General features: G+C 42.1%; 1 protein-coding gene across 6 annotated transcripts in view; it reads right to left on the bottom strand.

Annotated features, from left to right (window-relative positions):
- The window catches only part of DENND1A (DENN domain containing 1A), a 160,161-nt gene that overhangs the window by 19,454 nt on the left and 120,643 nt on the right, over positions 1 to 20,064 (bottom strand). For all 6 annotated transcript variants that reach the window (XM_048325598.1, XM_048325599.1, XM_048325601.1 and 3 more), the window contains exons 14-19: positions 15,818 to 15,919; positions 15,206 to 15,293; positions 14,638 to 14,678; positions 13,648 to 13,719; positions 12,524 to 12,580; positions 7,481 to 7,612 (exon numbers count right to left, since the gene is read on the bottom strand). In XM_048325598.1, coding sequence (XP_048181555.1) covers positions 7,481 to 7,612; positions 12,524 to 12,580; positions 13,648 to 13,719; positions 14,638 to 14,678; positions 15,206 to 15,293; positions 15,818 to 15,919 — 492 coding nt within the window. The remainder of the gene's footprint in view (positions 1 to 7,480; positions 7,613 to 12,523; positions 12,581 to 13,647; positions 13,720 to 14,637; positions 14,679 to 15,205; positions 15,294 to 15,817; positions 15,920 to 20,064) is intronic.

Below are 20,064 nucleotides of genomic sequence, written 5' to 3'. Positions count from 1 at the left end.
ATTCATTTGTCACGATTTACTACACTAAACACACACACACCAGATTTCTGTTCTGAGAAGGTGTCAGAAAAACCAAAGAAATTTCTACACAAAGAATGGACTTTGAGCCCCTTTCTTTGAGATACTCACTGTGACACAGAACACTGCAGCCCTTTTTATCTGTTCTCCTTGTCCCCTCGGGCAACCACTGCTGACTTTGTGTAATTTCTTGTAACTTCTCTGATATTTTGGCACCACTTTGCAGTTAACTTTTTGCACCAGATTTTTTTCTGGACCCTGCAGTAACAGCAGAATCCTGCACTGACAATATCCATGCCTCCATCCTAGATGGGTAACTCAGTGAACACAGAGGGATGTTCCTGGTGCTATACTAAGCCAGGAAGATACCCTATGGACTCTTGCACTGCACAATAGGCCTTACCCTGAAGCAGCACAACCTTCATTTGTCCAGAAGGAGAATAAAACCCCAGCTCTCTGTGACGTTGCTGCATAATGACAGGACCATGAAGGAAAACTCCCTTAACTCATTGAAGCAGGCCCTTTCCAGATTACAGCAAACCAGCAAGGAGGGCTTTGTCCAACTATTCACAGAGGCAAAACAGGGAAGAGGTTGAAAGAGAATCTCACTGAGATGATCATTTTTCCAGAGGACTTCTACCAAAATGAGGTTCATTTTGCTGTGGTTTGTTTTCATTCTCTTTTCATTCTATTTCATACACGGATGGAGAGACACGTTGCAAAAAATCCCAGACCCCAGGAATGTATTTATCCCCATGTGTTAAAGCCTATCCATCTTCTACCTCAGCAGAGTTTAAAATCACAGCTAATAGGTTAACAACTGTTTTTCTTCTGCTTCAGATGAAGAATATCAGAAAGCTGGGGGAATATTCGGCTTCCCAATTTGTACTGACTGCTCAGTGCTACCTGCAATGTCTGTTTGACAGGACTGACATTTTGTACTGCTGTGAGATGGGAGAACGTGTGACATTTTTATTCATGGTGGCGTACGCCCTTGTAATGATCAGCCCTGGTCGATGTGCTTACTGCAGCAGCCCCGAGCCCTCGGAGAACAAACACGAGCCCGAGGTGCCAGCAGTTTGGCTGCCTTATTAAACACCACCAGGATTCTAACGAAGAGCAACTGCTGGAAAATCTCACTGTCAAATCCTCAAGGACATTGTCAACATGGAACTAACTACATATATTTTTCATTTAAAATACTAGAAAATCCAGCAATACAATATTAAATTTGAAGAAAAAAGCCACACTGGTTTGTGTGTGTTTTCTTTTTAAACTGGTCATTTTGTTAGCTTTTGTTGGCTTTCTGTGGTCCTGATGCTGGAATTCAAATAAAAGAGATCATGTAACGCACATGATTTAAAATGTTGGAAAATGGACAGATCCCTTATTATCTCTTAACAGCTATTCCTCTCTAGCAAGTGGAATACTTGCACAGAAAAAAAAAGAAAAAGAAAAAGAAAAAAGAGATGGTCTCTCATTTAAGGAGTTCTGTAAACAGCAATGACTCTCTGCTTCGCTCAGCTTCATCATTCACCAAGCCAGGCTGCATAATTGGGGGGACACTCTCCTCCACACACCCACAGAAGGACATGGACCCTCGGTCTGCAGTCTGGCACTCCCAGCTGTTTTATTTGGTATTCATCAGCCCAGCTCTGAAGGGCAAATCCAAAAAATGCCTGGCCAAACAAACTGTCACAGTGGGGTCAGCATTTAGAAGAATCATATGTTTCACATACTCTTTCCCTTTAATCTCCTGGTTTAATCCAGTGGCCCAGAGGTCAATTCAGACAGTTCTGGCCTAACTGTACATATCAACTTCATAAGTAATACATAAGAAGCTTCTGGATGCTGATCTACATTGATAGAGAAGCAAGTCATCCATAAGACACTGCGAGCTCTCCTCAGGTTGTCAATCTAGGTGATTTGGGTAGCCTTGCATGTACTGATGTATTTATTTTCTATGTATGTATTATTTATAAAGCACAACTCTCCTTCCACATGCCAGCAGTGATGGACCAAGATCCTCTCTACAAGATATTTATGGGTTCCTCAGCAGAACAGGACTAACAAGGAGACTCTGCAGACACGTTACAGCTGCTGTCGCTTGTCACAAGCCCTGGGAGGTCGGCTCTGCCAGCATTCCCTTCACACATCCAGCCATTGCAGCACCTGACACCATGTATCCGGAGCAGGACAGTGATTCCTAATATCCCTGTGTGAGGAGTGCCTGAAATACCGAGACATCTGGAAAACACTGAAAGCCATAGTCTGCAAAGTGCTTTTTCATGGCTGAACACATCTGCTGGATGTAGACTGGGGCCACAATCTCACTGCAAAGCATGAATTCTTGCATGGCACCAGGCCCACAGGGACTCCACTGCTGCAGTGGCTGGAGAGAACCCAGCTGTGCCTGCTCCTTGGGAAGCCTTGGGGAGCAAGTGCAGGAGGGGCAGAGACCCAGGGCACACTCTGCAGGTGCTGCTCACACTTGTCCCTGATGGGCACACATGGCCAGTGCAGGCTTTCCCTAACACCCACCCCATGGATTGTCAGCTCTGCTAATCCTGCACACCACAAAGCAGAATTTCAATCCTTTCTTGTCTTGTCCATTGACACTGGTTTTACTCCTCTGACAACAAACACTGTCCCCTAAGAACCTGATGGGACATTTGAGTGGTCTCAAGCAGACATTAGATGTACAAGTGCTTCTGGGTCAAGACATCTGTCTTTCTTGTGGGGTGACTTTTACTGAGCAACATTGAATTTGTTCCTGAAAGGAATAGGCAAAGAAAGGAGTGAGAATAAATGAGGGTAGAAGAGATACTTTCTGAAGACAAAATAATTTTAAAGAACTTACACTTTTGCTAAATCCATAAAGAGTCAAATGAAGAAAGGGAGGAAACCCCATGTGGGTCCACAGAAAGGAAATTGGAACCCACATTGCTCATCCATGGGGAAGAGTGGAAAGGAGGCTCATTTTCTTAATGAAGGTCCCACTATTGTCTGAGCAGCTCAGAGTGGCCAGAGGAGGAGCTGGCTCTGCAACCAGAGCATACAGTTATACGAATATTAGCAAATGAACTTGTTTTCCCCTTTCCCCTTTGGTTTCTACCTCAGTGCTACACAATGCCTGCTGTGATCCAGGGGAATCTGCTATTGTTCCAATGCACCTGGGTGTGAAGGGAGTCACAGGGTCTGGCAAAGGAGCCTTCCTCCCTTCCCTACTTCATCCCTTTTACCCTGGAGATAATCCCTCCTCTGCTGCCTCTGGCCTCAGCGATCCAGTTCTGCATTCCTGGAATGTAGCTGGCTGGTGTTCTCCCCATCTTCCCCTGACCTCTTAATGCCATTTAATCTCCTGGAAGAAGAGCACTGCCCTACAAAGCCGAGTTGTTTGTTCTGTGTGTCCAAGTGAAGACTGTGAATAGGAGAAATGAACATGTTCATTTACAGCAAAAGGGCTCAGAACAGCAAATAAGATGGCAATTTCCATGCTGTGGCCTGCAAAAGTTTAACAGCAGTCAGAATGAGCTGGGGAGAGAACCCAGAGAAGCCTTTCCACAGTCAGACAAGCTGCTTCAGTACATTAGTGCATTTTCCATTTGTTTCATAGCTGTTTATGTTAGTCCCCAGAGCACTGGTTCTCTGCAGTTTGCATCAAGAGTAAAACATGATTGAATCTCTCTACTAAAGATATACGTGGAAGAGTCTTTTGTATTTTCCTAAACTGTACACCTTTTGGTACACAAATGGAATTAAATATCCTATTTGCTGGTAAATAAAAACAAGCCATAGAAAACATAAACCCAGCTAAGCTGACAAAAGACATTCTAATTATAACAGACACAATTAGAGAGCTGTACAGAGCTGCCAGGATCACTTGCTTCTAATGAAATGATTCCCTTTCCCAACAAGTGATGTTTCTGGCAGCTTATCATTTGCTGGTTTAATTGCACTAAATCAGTGGTGCTACTGACTGTGGGGAAGCTCCTAAGGAAGAACGTTTCTAAGTGTAGGTTTGATTTAGAAGCCCTTGGGCTCATCCTGTGTGCTCACACCACCCGTCCCAGACTCGTGGGAAGACTGGGCACAGGTACCAATCCTGTATGAACTCTGTGGGTCCTGCCAAAGTAGCCCAAACAGCTGCTTGCTTGGACAAGGCACCTGTTCAAAACAGTCACTATGACACTGTGTAGTGTTTATTCTCCAAACAGCTCAAGGACAACACAGACACGTGTGTTCTACCTAAAAAGTACAAGTGTAGGCATGGAAACAAGGGCCCAAACCCCCGAGTCACAAATCACCTGCATCAGCGTCCCACTCTACCTTGGTCAGGGCTTACAGGGCTCCCAGTGCCTGCCCTGCCTGGCACACTGGGAAGGATCCTGAGGAGAGCTCTGGCAGTTGAATATGCAGCCTGTGTTCTGATGCTTTAAGGACATTTTGGTCAGGTTTTAAGACAAAAAACAGAAGAAAGCAAGTAATAGGACATTTATAGAATCATTAAGGTTGAAAAAGACTGGTCAGATCATCAAGTCCAACCATCAGCCCAGCATCACAAGAGATACTCTCTGTAGCACTGGATCTTCCATAATTATTAACCTTACTCTTCCCCCAAACACGGAGCACTACTCAGTACTACAAACCTCTCATTTGAATCTTGGCCTTGGCTTGAAAATTAAACCCTGAGCCATCCCTGAGCCGCCTGTACCGCTCCTGCTACTTGTTGACTGCAGTTGCATTGCACCACAGAGTCTGTGGTGATAGTTCCTGTATTTGGCTGAGGCACGAATCAGTAAGAAAGGCACACCCTGGGAAAAGCATGCAAAGTCCCACCCAGGAAAAGCAGTGCTCCCACCCTCCCACGGTGGTGTCTTTAGTAAGAGCACTTTGTTTAGATCTTTACCGCATTGCCCCAGGCTCTCTGGCTAAAATCCTTTTCACCATCCAGGAGAGCTTTTCCACAATGTCTTCATGATGCACAGAAAGCATCATTAAAACAATTCCATAATAAACAAGGCTCTCCAATGATGCCCGATCACCACTCACCAAGACGAGCCAGGTCATACAGAATCTGCCCCCCCCCCGGCCCCCCGTCAGATAATTATTGCCAAATTTTGGTGAACCATCAGCTGAGGGGCTGTGCTTTCACAGGCATTTCAAGATATTTTACTGATATTTTCGTAGCCTAACAACTGCAGATACACAACTGTGTTTGGAAAAGCTAGCAACTCCCTCACTCTAGGGTGAGAGATAATGAGTTAAAATTAAAGGTTGCTGCTGGCTCGCTAGCCCATCCCCCTTTAGCTAATCTGTCATGTAATGAAGAGGAGCACCCAGCACAGGACAGCTCGCTGCCGGCTCACTTACAGCGAGCTGATTAAGAATGTTCAACCAACAGCAGACTGCAGACCTTTCCGAGGAAAATAAATAGACTGTATGCAAATGTGTTTGTCACTTTGACAGCACGTCTCAATTAAAGGCCCGCGCGGCGGCTGTGTGGCGCTCGCTGCGGCGCCGCGGCCGGGCTCCCTGCATCGCCGCGCGCCCCGAGCCGGGGCCCTGACCCCCAGCGCACGCATGCATTTTAAACCTCGCTGCCAGCCGCACAATGCTGCACTCCGAGAGAGCCCCTGACAATGAGAAAAAAGCCTCTTTCATCCTCTTCAGTTTAGAAGAGCTGTGAATGCACAAACAGCCCTTATTTCAGAGTTCTTGTGCCTTTTTAATTGTTCCCACCTTCTGTATTCTAGACAGAGTTAAAAGTGACACTAAAATCTCTGCCTTTAATCACGAGTTAGAAGCCATCTCCCGTTTATACAGTAAATGTTGCTGCTTTTTTCCTCCCCAAAGCCTTAATCTATATTTCATAAACCTGAACATCTTTTCCTTTTAAATGAAAGTATGATTCCATTTTTGTTTTGGCATTGGGCTATCAGGAAAAGCAGACCTGTGCCAGGACAAAGGCTGTGAGTGAGAGAGCCCTACAACTGCTAAGTCAGATCAGTTTTTGGAAACCAACATTTGTAATGTGATGACAGCAATAAGCATTTAGCCAGAGAGCCTCTCCCCACAGCCAGGGGTCAGGAAAGCTGATGTGTGTTTCTTTCGACACAGAGAAAGTGATCATTAAAAAATTTGAAAGTGACTACTAAAAAACCTCATGAATTTAAATTTGCACTTACCACTCAAATATATATTTCATTAATCTACCATAATGTTTGAACCATCCATCGTTCACAAAAATCTGAAGGAGAAACTGAAAATAAATTGTAATATTATCTGATTTCTGACTGCTTCAAATGAAATGTAACATGTCCCTGCTGGAGCTAGATGGCTGCATTCCTCCAGTAGCCCAAATTCCTCTCGACTGTATTGGCACAGAAAGTAATGGAAAAATAAATCTCTGCAAATACTTAATTGGAAGAGAATGATTTTTAAAAAAGTCTCCAAGAACTTACAGTTAGCACAGTGGCAAAAGTACTGAAAGAAATAAATCTAATTCTAAAATGATGCAGACAACACTGCTCTGAGCACTGATCAGACCTGGGGTAGCCCCATCTAATACCTGAACAGTCAGTGCAGCCACACCAACTGGTTTCTATTCATAGACACTTCTCTGAAACTGGTTTGCTACACATTTTATAATGTTTTACAATTGCTTTAAAATTACACTTCGCTTCTTTAGAAGAAATGAGATACTCCCTCCTTCTTTTCTGGTCAGAACAGTGTAAAGAATAGATAGAGCAAAAGAAAAGAGAACTGTGAATATAAATCCTGTTATTTTTTGAGTCAGGCTACACTTAATAGGGGAACACGGGCAAACTAATAATAAATACTGGCTGTTTTTCCATGAAAATCACAGCAACTACAACATTTTCTAAATAGTTAGCTCTTCAAACCTCCCCACAAACTCTGTTTTGCAGACGTACCAAAAGAAACATTACACGAGTAACTAATGTGAACAGCTCAGCTGTCGATACTGAATACAGAGTACACTAACAAGCTATTAATTGATTTTTCCATCTTAGTTCATCGTATTTAATTTTCAGAGAATGTTCAAATGCTTTAATAGTTGGATGTTCCATATTGACACTAATGATCTGGCTAGATAACAGGGGATTTTTAAATACTACACCCTCAGTCCTGAGGGCTGTAGCACCTTGCATGCTAAAACAGCCACAAAATAGTTTATACAGTTGCTACAATAACTATGCTTCACTCCCCCAATTCACTTATGGTTTGTTTTCCCCAAAATCATCATATGAACAAAAGGAACCAGTAAACCCCAGAAAAATTAGGTTTTGGAACCCCTTTAAACAGATACAACAGAAGTAAAACTAAAATAGCATAGTTCATAATGAATAATGAAGTGTTTGGCATATTTGTTATCATGACTTCTTTCTGAACTATTTTTGCTGAGTCACATGATTTAGAGAAACTTTACACTAAGACCTACCTGACCAAAATGTACTGTGATTGGTCTCCTGTCCTCTCTTAATTTTGGGTCCTTCTTCTCAACCAGTGGCGATGGTGCCGTCCTCGGCAGGGGCTCCTCCGGCGCTGCCGAGCACCCGTTCTCAGCAATGTCCTGTGTGGTAGGAAAAGGTGAATAGCATGGCCAGGAACACTCCAGAGTGAGGGGAAGGTGCACAAAGGAGACACTAGAGGATAATGCTGACTAACGATTTGGATGTTCGGGGAAAAAAACACCAAAGTACAGAAAAGAAAACATCATTAGCATAGAACACTTCATCCGTCAGAGCTTGTACACAACCCCTCTCTCCTCCCAGTACCAGTGGTGCCAACAGGACATTCAGTAAAACGTCTGACTTAAAACATGCAAAAACCAGGAAGTGCATGTGGAGAAAAAAACTATAGCTCAGATTTTCTGTTTTAGAAATGAATTCAACAGAAGCCCAGGAACAGGGCATTCTGCTTATTGTAAACCTAAATGAAGACAGTAATTCCATTTATGTACTGCACAGAATTATCCATAGCAGAACAATTACTGGTGGAAGTGACAAGGAGAGATGGAACTCAGAGCTCAGTTAGCTTTGCATTTCATCTTGGAGTCTGTGTGTACTGCATATGCCTCCAGGAGAGGGTACAACACCAAGGGGTGTCTGGCAGAACACTTTTTGTTTGCTTTGACATCAGGTCTCCTCTCCAGAAGTGAAGTGACCCACCAGCCCAGGTTAGAGGACTTGGCAAGTGCAGGCATGGGGTGCATAACACAGGTTTTGAAAAAGACAAAGGCCTGCAGACATCAGGAATCAGAGAAGGAGCAAAGAGTTTGAAAGTGAGTTGAGAAACAGTCTGTAACGCAGTGGGCCCCAAACCTTACATCTCTGCAACAATGCCAAGGAAATAATGCTGAGTAAATATGGAGAGAAGGCTGCACACGCTGGAGCTCTGCAAGGCTGACCTGAGGGTGGCTGCTGCCACCAGCAGGGCTTTGATTCCCTGACCTCTGACACGGCCCTGCGAGCCCCCGGCTTGCTCAGGTACAATAATGAGCTGTGTAAGCTGATGGCCAATTAGAAATGGTTCCTTTGGACACACACTGACCTAATGTGTTTAGGTCAAAAGAAACAAAAAGCTGGATGGACTTTCTAAGGGGCTTTGTCTGCTCCACAGAGGAGCTGAGACCCCTCTTTAGATCCAGCTGGTAGAGCAGTGGTTCCCCAATATGGGCATAAGGATCGTGGGGAATTAACACTTGTTAAGGTCAAACTAGAGAGAAAAACTTTTTCTTCCCCCCCACCCCCCGCCCTCCAGCTGCACAATGCCACCTTGTCTTGAAAAGGTACAACAAAGTCCTCCGAATTAGTAACAAAGAGCCCCAAAACAAGGCAATGACAAGAAAGCTGAGTGTCTGTCAAACTCCTACTCCAGCTCCAGACAGCACTGAGCCCCCAAGGGATCCACTCAGTTTTGGACTCATCACCTATGGCAGCACTATTCCCTGTAATGACACTAAACACAACCCAATTTACATATTTCTGTGGGGGTGGAGGTGCCTGGAGCTGCTGAAGCTCCAGCACACCCAGGGCCACCCAACCTGCGCTGAGCAAGGGCTGCTCCCGGCCCGGCAGAGCCCTGGAGCTGTGGCTCCAATCAAGGCAGCACACAGCTGGGAAGCAATGGAAAGCAAAGCACCTTCCCAAGCAAATTCCCAAAAAAAATGGAAAAAGGACACAAAAGTCTGGACATGAAGGGAATGGGAGGAGATAAAAGATAGAGAGATTAAGCCATTAAGCAAAACCCTCTCAGATGTGTAACGATCACTGCAAATCCTTGAGCTTTTATTGCTATAGATTGGCTCTACATCTCTGATGATATAATTGCATATAAAAGATAACATGTTCCTAAAGCCTACTTCCACTGTGTTTGGTGCACAGACTTCCAAAGAAAATACAACTTTTTTTTTTTAATTGCTTAATAAAATATTAGAATTAAGTTATTTGTTTCCTCTCTACTTTTTCATCATCCCCAAAAGGCAAACAAATCATCAATACAGCTTCTTCTCAAAGCAAAATCTGCTTCACAAAAGTTTTTCTACCTTCAATGAAAACACATTTGAGTTAAAAAAACAGTGAAACCTGATCTTAAATTTTGTAATGGAGTGCAAACACTGGCTAGAGAGGAGCAAAACATATTCTGAACGTCTTGAACATTGTGCAGGCCATGTTATAAAGCTCTAAATGAGCTGTTTCTAGAATACCAGGCATTAACTAGAGCCACACAGGGCTCTAGGAACGAAAATAATGTTGAATACATTAATGCCAAGTGCCCAACCATTTATATAAATTGTCTTAGCCAGAGCTTTCAGTAAGTTCCATTCTCCTGACTGAAAGTTGAGGACGGTACCATTCATATTCCTCCTTCTTCCTAATTCTATGCAGTTAAGCTTCAAATGAGCCACTAACGGAGGGACTTGACCACCACAGTCCATTTGTGAGATGGAAAAAGGCAGCCTTTGCAGAAAATACAAAAAGGGAAATGAGAAAGAAAAAAGAGGAAAAAAAAGGAAAAAAGAACTGTATCAGATATAAAATAAAGCTACCAGGCTGTATCTATTAACAATTATTTGCTCTCACTCATAAGAATCCTCTGAAAACTATTTCTGTTGCTTTGAAATACTGCACCACAAATGAACAAGGGATGGAAATGGAGCCCCATTCAATCTCCACTATCATATTAAAGAAGGACCTTACACACACCACAGTGACCTCTCAACAGGTCAATCCTGCATTTCTCATTTGCAATTCAAACCCAAGACTGGAGCAGACCAAGGGCAAAATGGGCTCTTGATTATATTTAAGAGGTCACCATTGCTATGCAGAGTTGGAGGAAGCAGACCTCCAGCTTTATTGCATTTTTAAATTCTATCTTGTACAGAAGCTGCTCAGATTTGGCAGCAAAAACTGGAAAAGGGATGTTTATATTTGACTTTTCCTTACCAGGGGCCTGCAGACTTTCTATATTAATAATGGAAAATAGTATGTTAAAATGCAGTGGATAGTAAGTTCAGTTTAAAAATAACCTCAGGTTACTCTTAGAAGATGAAAGACTAGCATCCCGAATTTGGCAAAAAGTAAGTATTTAATGATACCAGGATGTCAGACAGTTAACTCTCACACATGCTAGCAAGGAAACACAGGACAAATCCAATGCTCTTACTTAAAACTGGGGAGGATGCATTAATAGACCTGTGCATAACAGACCCATAACGGAGCAGCACAGACGTTTAGATTAAAAATGAGGGTGACCAAAACAGTGTTTGCTATTTTTATCACTTTTAACCGAGCAATCCCTAATTTTAGAGTTACCTTCCTATCTGCATTCACATGGAGAAGAGGATGGGATAGAAAAGGAAAGAATAATAAAGGAAGGAGAGGTAGAGCAGTGTGTGTCAACTACTCACAGCAATCTTTTAAGTTCTTGTGAAAGCCTATGCTGAACAATCATGTTTAAGCATCTCACTTATAGAAACACCACATAATAAGGAAGGTGAAACAAAATCGGGCCATTAAGTTGTAAATGTTATGTGTGTTTTTTAAAGAGAAGCCTGCTGCTTGACAGACCAGGAGGACAACAAAAATAATAAAACAAAGCAATGACTGAATGAGGCTTTTCTCAGCCTCGTATACAAATGTCACACAACAGCACACAATTCTATTAGCATTTAAAATGCAGGAAAAAATCTGGTCATGTTACACAGCTCCAACTGCTTTAGAAACACACAAGAGAAGGCCAAACATTTTATTATTTAGGAAGGTTATGTCCAGAAATGAAACACGTGGAATGACATAAGGAAATCCATGTACAAGAAAACTGCTTCATGTTTTTATTCTTTTCAAATTATACCTACAGTGGTCATATATAACTTAGTGTAATAAAATAAAATGGCATAAAGGCATCTGAAGCAACTTTATCTTCCCCAAGAATCTACAGCAATGTCTAGAGTGTGTAGAGAGGGAACAGCAGTTGGAATGCACACAGGTAATTCCTCGCTTTGCAGCCCAGCTGCACAGAAACTCCTTTCAAAGAACAGGCTGGTGACAGGCTCAGGTGCATTTCTGTCTGCCCACCAACATATTTGTAGCCCCAACTTAAGAGGATGGGCTAGAAATTTAGAGAAGAAATTTACAGAGAGCACAGATTAAAAAAAACCAAAACCCAAACTCCTATGCAACAAATGGAATACAAATTTCTGAATAAGAACTTCAGTTCTCTCAGCAGGTTGGCTGTCTTGCCTCCCCCGATGACTGAGAGCTCCGATTCACAGAATAAGGAGAGTATCTGCAGTAACCCAGGGCAGAGTTACCCATCTGTTCATAAGGTGTGTGTCAGTGTGAACTATACCTGCGGTTTATAAGGAGCAATTGGCATTGGATAACACATCCCTCAAACACAGTGCAGCAGTCTGGAATTGTGCTGTTTCCAAACACACAGATTTGGGAACAACAAACAGTTTGAGTATTTTTTTCTTCAATAATTCCAATTGGCAAAAGACACCAACTCTAATAAATTCCTTCCTGTCTGAACTTTGCAACGGACATTCAAGAAATGCAGAAATACCCTTCCCAGTGGCAGACAGACATGATGTTATTTTTCCTGACTGACTACTGCAAAAATAACAACAATTTGCCATTTGCAAAAAGTTCACTGCCAGAACTGTAGGGAAGAGCTCCCAGTCCACATGCAGTCCCCTTCCACAGTGCCCCAGCACGAAGGACAGGAGCAGGACCACTCCAAACAGAACACTCAATTTTCTGGCTTTTGTGGGTTTAAGTCAGAGCTTTAATGTATTTGAAGACAATTTTTTTTGTCTGTGAATATTTATAAGTGTGAAAAATCCAGGACAGCTGGTAATGCATTTTGAAGTGTGCTAACAACACTGTATCAAACAGCTTCCTATTGATCACATCATGCTTTCAGTGGCTAAGGATTTCAGACGTGGTGCTTATACATTTTGAATAAGAACTTCAAGTACCTTTTGCTTCAAGCGGTTTTTCACTTCTTTTATTCCCATTTTTGCATGATCTTTTGCCTGCATGAAAAATTAATTTAAGTTAAAATTCCTTTCTATTTCCAGCAGTGACTAAGTTTGTTTCCAGTTAATAAAAACGGCAATAAAAAAATGTAACAAGATACTGAAAACACATTAAAACAAACAGAGAGCTAAAGAGACCCCAAATAAACAAAAAACATCACCCCACCTTTGTCACAAAAACGTTGTTTTCCCTGTTTTGAAGCCATAGACATCTTTCATCTTTTTGCATTCCACAGCCTCACTGTTCCCCTGTAAGTATTTATCTTTGCTATAAACTTCTATTCTTCCACACCGGCAGTGAGCCTGCAAACTCTCCTTGCAGTGCTCTGGATGCCAGTTCCATTTAGTAGAGCCAATCTCATCCTACTCCTCTCTCTCAGGCTGGAGAAAGGCAGCAAAAAACCCAAGTTTGAATGGTTATCTCAATGCTTTTTGTAGCATTATTTCCCAGAATTGAGCATATAAGAAATCCTCACTTGTTTCTGTGCTGTTTGATCTGGCAGAGTGGAGCTGGCAGCCACACACGATAGCACAGCAACACACCAGCTGTTTGTTAACAGCACTGAAAACACGTCCATTTAAAGAATAACTCAGTAAGTTGGGCTCTAAATAAGCAGGTATAAGAAATCTCTAGGGAAAATTAATTGACATTTAGAAAAGACGGAAACAATTTGGAAAATGAGAGGATTCCCTTCTTTCGGTGAAGCTGCAAGCAGGGAAAGCTGAGGTAACAATGATTTCCAACAGAGCAATGATGAGATGGTAGAGCTGCCTAGCAGAGCACACAGGCACTATTTCCCAGAAAGAGTTCTGTGTAATAAATGGAATTTATCATCTGTACTTTCAAAAGAAATCACAAGTTCCCATTGTCCTTTGCATTTCAATTGAGTTTAAATTTCAAAATGACTTTTTCATTTAAATTTGAAATTCGAATGAATGTATATTTTGAGTAATTCTGTGAGTCCAATAAAAATGGATGTAAAGTCTTGAGTCTCATTTGAAAGGTTAAAACAGAATTGTAATTAGACTCTTATCTCAGTAGTAAGCCAGTACTCAATACTTACAAACTTATAGACAGTCTTCATGGCAGGGTTAGCCTTGGTCTTTACTGTATTTAAAATGGCTCCACTTCCTTTCTGTAATTATAGTAACAAGGGAAGAAACGTTATCAAAGCTCTTTAAAGCAAACAGCAATCTAAAATCCACCATTCTTAACTTAAAGTAACAGAGCATTAACTATGCTTATTAGCAGAGCTGAGTATGAAAAGGTCAAATTTAAAGAAAAAGGCCCAAGGAAAACCAGACTGAATCTCGCTCTTGTTTTGCCCAATTCTATTTAATACAGCACTTGTCCAAGGAAAAATACGGGTGTCTGCCAAGAGCTCTTGTCTTACATGTCTTACAAACCCTGTTCTGTGCTTCCACTCACCCTCAGGGGTGTCCTGTACATTGCATTAAAATCCTAAACAAGTTTAAGACACAAGTACCCTGAGCAACACTCAGTGTGTGAGGCAGAGACTCTGTCCCAGGACAGCCTGTACGTTCAATCTGAAGAGGGGAGATCTGTTTTTACTTTGCTCTTTTGCTTTCCCTCATCCCACAGTCCTGTTTATCACATACATGCTGCCTTTTTAAGATACAAGTAGTTGATAAAGGGATAAATTGAGGGAAAATGAAATCTAACTCCAGTCACAAACACTAATTCTGAAAAGCTGAATTTCATGTGATGAATATAATCGAAGTGATGAGCCAGTGATACATCAGATGCAATAATCTGTTTGTCTGGCTGGTGTTTTACACCCCTGCCACACCCCACGGACTATTGCTGTACAGCACCTTACTGAAAAACACAGGAGAAGGGAAAAATCCAGGGAATTAAACCCTAGCTAATGTAGTTCCTATTTTCAGTGCAGAATTACATTTCCAGAGATCAAATTTGTTATATGCAATCAGATGTAAACAGCTTTAAGATTTACTGTCTCTGTCACTAGATGAAAATCTTCAATGGGCCAACCCCAGCTCCAGGGTTGTCTGGCAGGATCTCGTGTGCTTACCCTCACTGTGGACAGCCACTGGTGGTACAGTTTGTCGCTACCTACAGAGAATCAAACACACAAACAAACAAAATCAAACCCTCTGCTGAACAGGAAACAAGCTTCAAACATGAAGTGTTGGCACTTAGTGGTTCTGGAGCACGGACAGAACAGGACAGCCAGCCTTTTCTTTTAGGAGAAAACATAATAGTGATGAGAGATTTACACTTTCCTATTTTCTCTGTGTTTTCTCACACATTTGAGAACACAGATGTTTTTAAACTCACTAAAAGAAATCTGAGGTGTCTCTAGGTAAAGCCAAGATTCTTTGTCCAATGCAAGAACTCTTCTAGTTGTACTTTATTAAGTGGTAAAGCTGAGGTTTTGTAAGACTGAACAGGCATACTCAGACTACAATACATTATTCAAAGTTCTTGACAGAGGAAAGAACAAAAATTTAAGACATTTCAGGCTGCCAGGATCACTAAGCCTCAGTTACTTACCTAGCAGCAATGACCAATTACATCATGATAATCCACAAATGGTAAGCCAACAAAAGTGTCTGAAATTACCTTAAAATATTTCTTACCTGCGTATTCTCCCATATTTATCTCCTCTTCAAACACGTCACTGAAGCCCTCCCCAGAGTTCAGCAGATCCAGACGTCCATCAATGAACTGCACCAGCGTTAAAATACAAAACCACATCAACCATCTCGTTCTTCATCTTTTCAGAAAGACTTTATCCTTCATTAGCTGGAATAACCTCAGTGTTTGCATTGGGTAGGGACTCAGAATAGAATGAAACTACCACCCAAACTGGCCCAATGTTGACCACTGCCCAAAGGTGTGTGGCTTTGCTAAAAACCAGCATTCGTGCTTGGCTACACGTACATATTTTCAGCTGCCCTAAAGCAGTAATTCTGTGTTCAACAGGAATATGCTTTCTGGACAAAGTTTACAGTAGATATCTTGGGTCTAGGTATGCTCAGATAAGAAAAACCCCTGGGCTCAGAGACCATTAGTGGGAAAACCCATCCACCTCTCAGTATAGAGAAAGCCTCAGCACCTGAGTCTGAGAGAAGCCAGCAAGCAGGAATTGAGATGCTGCACTACAGGATCAAGGGATATAGAAACAGCCCTCCAAACCCCACCTGAATTGTTACAGAATCTGCTTCCCCATAGAGCACTGGAGGCAGTACCTGCTTGAAGAGCTGCAGCTGGATGGCGTTCTGCAGGAACTGCCGCATCACAGACGAACGGTGGGACACGAATGCTTCTTCACAGAAAGTGATGGGTTCACCCTGGAGAGTTCAGAGCATTAAACACTCAAACAGCCTTGACTGAGTCCATTTGAATCCACTGCCTCCATCTGACCTTCTTCCCATCCAAAGTAAACAGGTAAGTAACATAGGCCTTACCTAGCACTGAGTAAACTGCACTTTATTTGTAGGTTCCAGCCACAGGATGGAAAAGCAGGCTGGAAAATTGCAGATTATCAAAATAAACCAGAGTGGCTTTACACACATTTTGTTAAAGCTGAAGAACTTTCATCATTCAAAATGCTAATTTTACTTACTGTCCCCAAAATATGACACAGTCACATGAATTCTGTTGATGTATACTCTGCTTATCTGCCTCAGCAGACCCAGCACAAAGAGGTCAGGAATGTCCACTCTGTTCTGTCCACAGTTCTGAAAAACTCATATCGGAGGAGTGGAATTTCCCTTTTTCACAATCTTGTTGGCAAAAGACAGAAATTGTTTTGCAGCTCTACTTTTATCTGATTTTAATGAGTTATGGTAATGCTGAAGTCTGCTATGTATCCGCCGTAAGGGCACCAATTTCCTCCACACTTCTACAAATACACAACATAGCAAGCAAATATATTTATTGAATTAAAAACAAGTAACAAAGAAGGACTAAATTATACTGATGTATAATTATTATGGATGCTCATACTCAAATATATTTGGACTCTTCATCTGTTGAGTATTCAAAATTAACATTAGACAGCAAAAAATCTTAAACCATCCCCATTAAAAGGATGATATCATTCTGTTTCTGAAAGCTTTAAATTAGCAACCTCATTTACCACTGGCTGTGTAAAATCAAGACAACAAGACCACTAAAATGACCGAGGACAAGGATCAATTGCACGTGTCTGTCTAAGTACAGGGTGCATCTCCTTCACAGAGGCGAGAAGTCTCTTACGAGAGTTTCTGTCACCCCTTGCTTGAGCCAGTGAATTTCCATACATTTGGAAAAAAAAGTAGGTTTCCTATGTGATAATTACAGTTTCAGGGTATTTTATTTTAAAAATAATAGCCTGGTTTTGATTTACTCTATTTACAGAGAAAACCAAATCACTACATGAATTCCCGGCAAGAAGCATGAGTGTGAAAAAACCACTTTTTTCTTCTTCGCTGTGGCTTTGCTCTCATCAGAATAAAGAATTATAAGACACTTCATTATAAAAAAAACAAAGAGAAAATGTTTGGAAAAACAGGTCTGGCTGGCATGTGCGTGTATACAAGACACTGGTGCCAGTCTCCAGGACACACATGACAAAGGTTCTGGCTCCAAAACTGAGGTGTGCACTGTCTGAAAGGTTTTACTGCATTTAAATGACTAACAGCTGTCATCTACTCGACCAGTATGAAAAAGGCTTTCCCATTAACTTCAGATACTGGAATGTAACAAAGGATCCCTGAAAAATATTTTATCCATGTCAGAGAAATCTGAGTGAAAAGAGCTGGGATGAATGGGTAAAGAAAAATGCAGATTAGCTCACTAGCACAGATGTTCACCCAAGGAAGGTTTAGCTTTTGTTTAATCTTCACTTAAAAAACCCTTCAAAGGAAACAAGCAGCCCTTCCTATCACCTACAAGAATGTGAAATTTCCCCCATGGCCAGAGTAGAGCGTGGACACCGTGGGCTGAGCTCAGCCCTGTGAAGGGGAGGGGGCTGTGCCCCGCTGTACCTCCAGCAGCTCCTCCTGCGCCCCCATCAACACACACCCTGCAGCTGGGGCACCAGCAGTGGTAGCACACTTCCTTCCCAAAGTACTAATGATTGAGTTTGTTCATTAGGTTGATTAGACCTTTTGACTTCTTAAGAGACAATTCAGGCTCAACTGCTGCTGGATGACAGGAAAAACTTTAATCATCGAGGTCAAGCGTGAGCTTTGCAGCTCAGAATGCATTAGTGCCTTCCACCCTCGCTGACCTCCCCGAGGTGCACACACCGTTCCACCCCCAGCCACAGCTTCAGGACAAAAAGACAAGCTGGACAATAAGACCATTTCCCTGACAGATCTGGTTAACTGTAAATTATAAAGCTAATCAGCTCTGCTTTTACTGACAAATGACATTATACATGAGGGGACACACGCAGAACTGCAGATATGTTGTGAAATGAATGGTCTTGTTTGCATGTGAAAAAATTAAAATAACTTGTCCTGAAAAACTCGTCAACTCCTAAACTTGCTGGTTCCAAAAATTAAAATTTAGGCCTCAATTCATCAACACCTTAAATATCCATTAATCCCCTCTCCAACTGTAAATGCCTAAGAGAGGCTAAAATATTGCACTGCAAAGGCTCTAAATGTGTGCACAATACGACTCCATGAGGAATCTGACTTGATCTGTAATGTTACAGATAATTCACATCTATTTCAAGATTGGATCACAGAATTATTTTGATTGCAAAAATGTACACATTTAATCTGCAATCTTCTCTTAAGAGAAGAAACTTTAAAATATAAGATTAAGATTTAAGGTTCCCAGATGCACTGAAAAAATAGGTGCCTTTTCTTTATGTCTTTGCAAATCTCCCTTCATATGACTATTTTATATTCATCTGGCATAATGAAGTTCATCAGGGCAGTGCTGCATCTCATGACCTCTTAAAAAGCTGAAAAGTTTCAGTCCACATCTGATCTGCTGCCAGACCTATTTTCAAATTGGAATTCTGTTACATTCTAAAATAATGTTTAAAACTACTTAAGGCAGCAACTGGAAAACAAAAGGAGTCTAGGATTTATTTCAGACTGCTCTAGAGTTTCAGGGAACCTGCTGTTTTATTTTAAGAAGCCATAATGCAAATTAAAAAATAAAGCCCAAATTGGTTTAGTTACACCATAAAAAATTCCACCATCATCCCTCATATTTTAAGGAAATCGCTCTTCCTCAGCTCACAGGTTATGGCAGGAACTTTCAGAGTGAATATAAAGAACTAAAATATATGGGACAGAAGACAGCTCAGATGAGAGAAGGACGTGGAAGAAGGAACAGAGGCAAACAAAGGATGCTTCTGGAAAGACACAGAAGCTCAGACAAGTCATGGAAATCCAACTACTCCCACTTGTGCAGGAGCATGCACCTGGATAACAGTGCTTTGAAGGCAGCACGTGAGTGCTGGAGAGAACAGCAAGGGAAGAAAGACGGGGTCAAATTAGGTCAACAGTGAGAATCCCTCACACAAGCAAAGATTTCACAAAACTTGATTCTAAGAGGGGGAAAACACCCAGTGAAAAGATCACCAACCCCAAGACGCCAAAGCTGAAGACTTTGTTTAGACAACTCTCAGAGTTGTGTCACGGAAGGCAGGAGCGATGCGTGTGCATGCGCATGGCCAGCATGCGGCGCAGGCAATGAATTCTGTGCTGCGCCGAGCGTGCCTTCAGAGCGCGTGGGTGCTGCGGCACAGCCTCGCTAACAAACACCCACCGGAGCTGCTCTGCTCAGCACCACGCAGTCAAACACGGCGGGGTTTAATGGCACACAACAAGGTGCCCACATGGCAGCGGACAAGCTGCAAGTCCAGTGTCACTCGAGCACCCCCCAATACACAGCAAACCAAGGGCACGCAAGCCAGTCACGTATCACCCGATTATTACCACCTGACATCGCAAATAATCACATCTTGTACTGACACTGGTTATGCTGCAAATGACAAAGTAAAGCCAGTAGGGATATTATAGGACTCATCATCCTTAATTCCATCCAGAATTATAATGAAAGCAAGACAGGAGAATGATCTGGATATGTATGTGTCCGTGTCAGGTACAGCAGCAGCCAAAGGCAAGGCACTGCTTTGCACACTTTTCCAGAACTATGGTTGCAATGTCAGGGAAAGATTAGCTCATCACAGCTGAAGAAGGATCATCAGCCAGCCAGCGGGATTCCATAAAGAAAACCTGAAATTGGTGACAGACACCTGATAGGACATTGGCTCGTTCAGCTTGCAATTGCACTGACAAATAACCTCCCATAACCAGTCCATATGTTCAGCACAGGAGAGCACTTTGCATCCACCTCAGTCATAATGGAATCCAGAAAGCAGAGATCAAACTCTCCGCATTAAGTGAACGGTATCAGAGCTTTATTAGCATCTCAAGATGCAACTCAGGAACAAAGAAATCACATGTTCAGAGATTTGACCACA

This window comes from Corvus hawaiiensis, chromosome 21, assembly GCF_020740725.1.
Source record: "Corvus hawaiiensis isolate bCorHaw1 chromosome 21, bCorHaw1.pri.cur, whole genome shotgun sequence".
NCBI classification, from domain to species: domain Eukaryota; kingdom Metazoa; phylum Chordata; class Aves; order Passeriformes; family Corvidae; genus Corvus; species Corvus hawaiiensis.
Note: the sequence above shows the minus strand (reverse complement) of the source record. Positions and strands in the feature narration are given on the sequence as shown.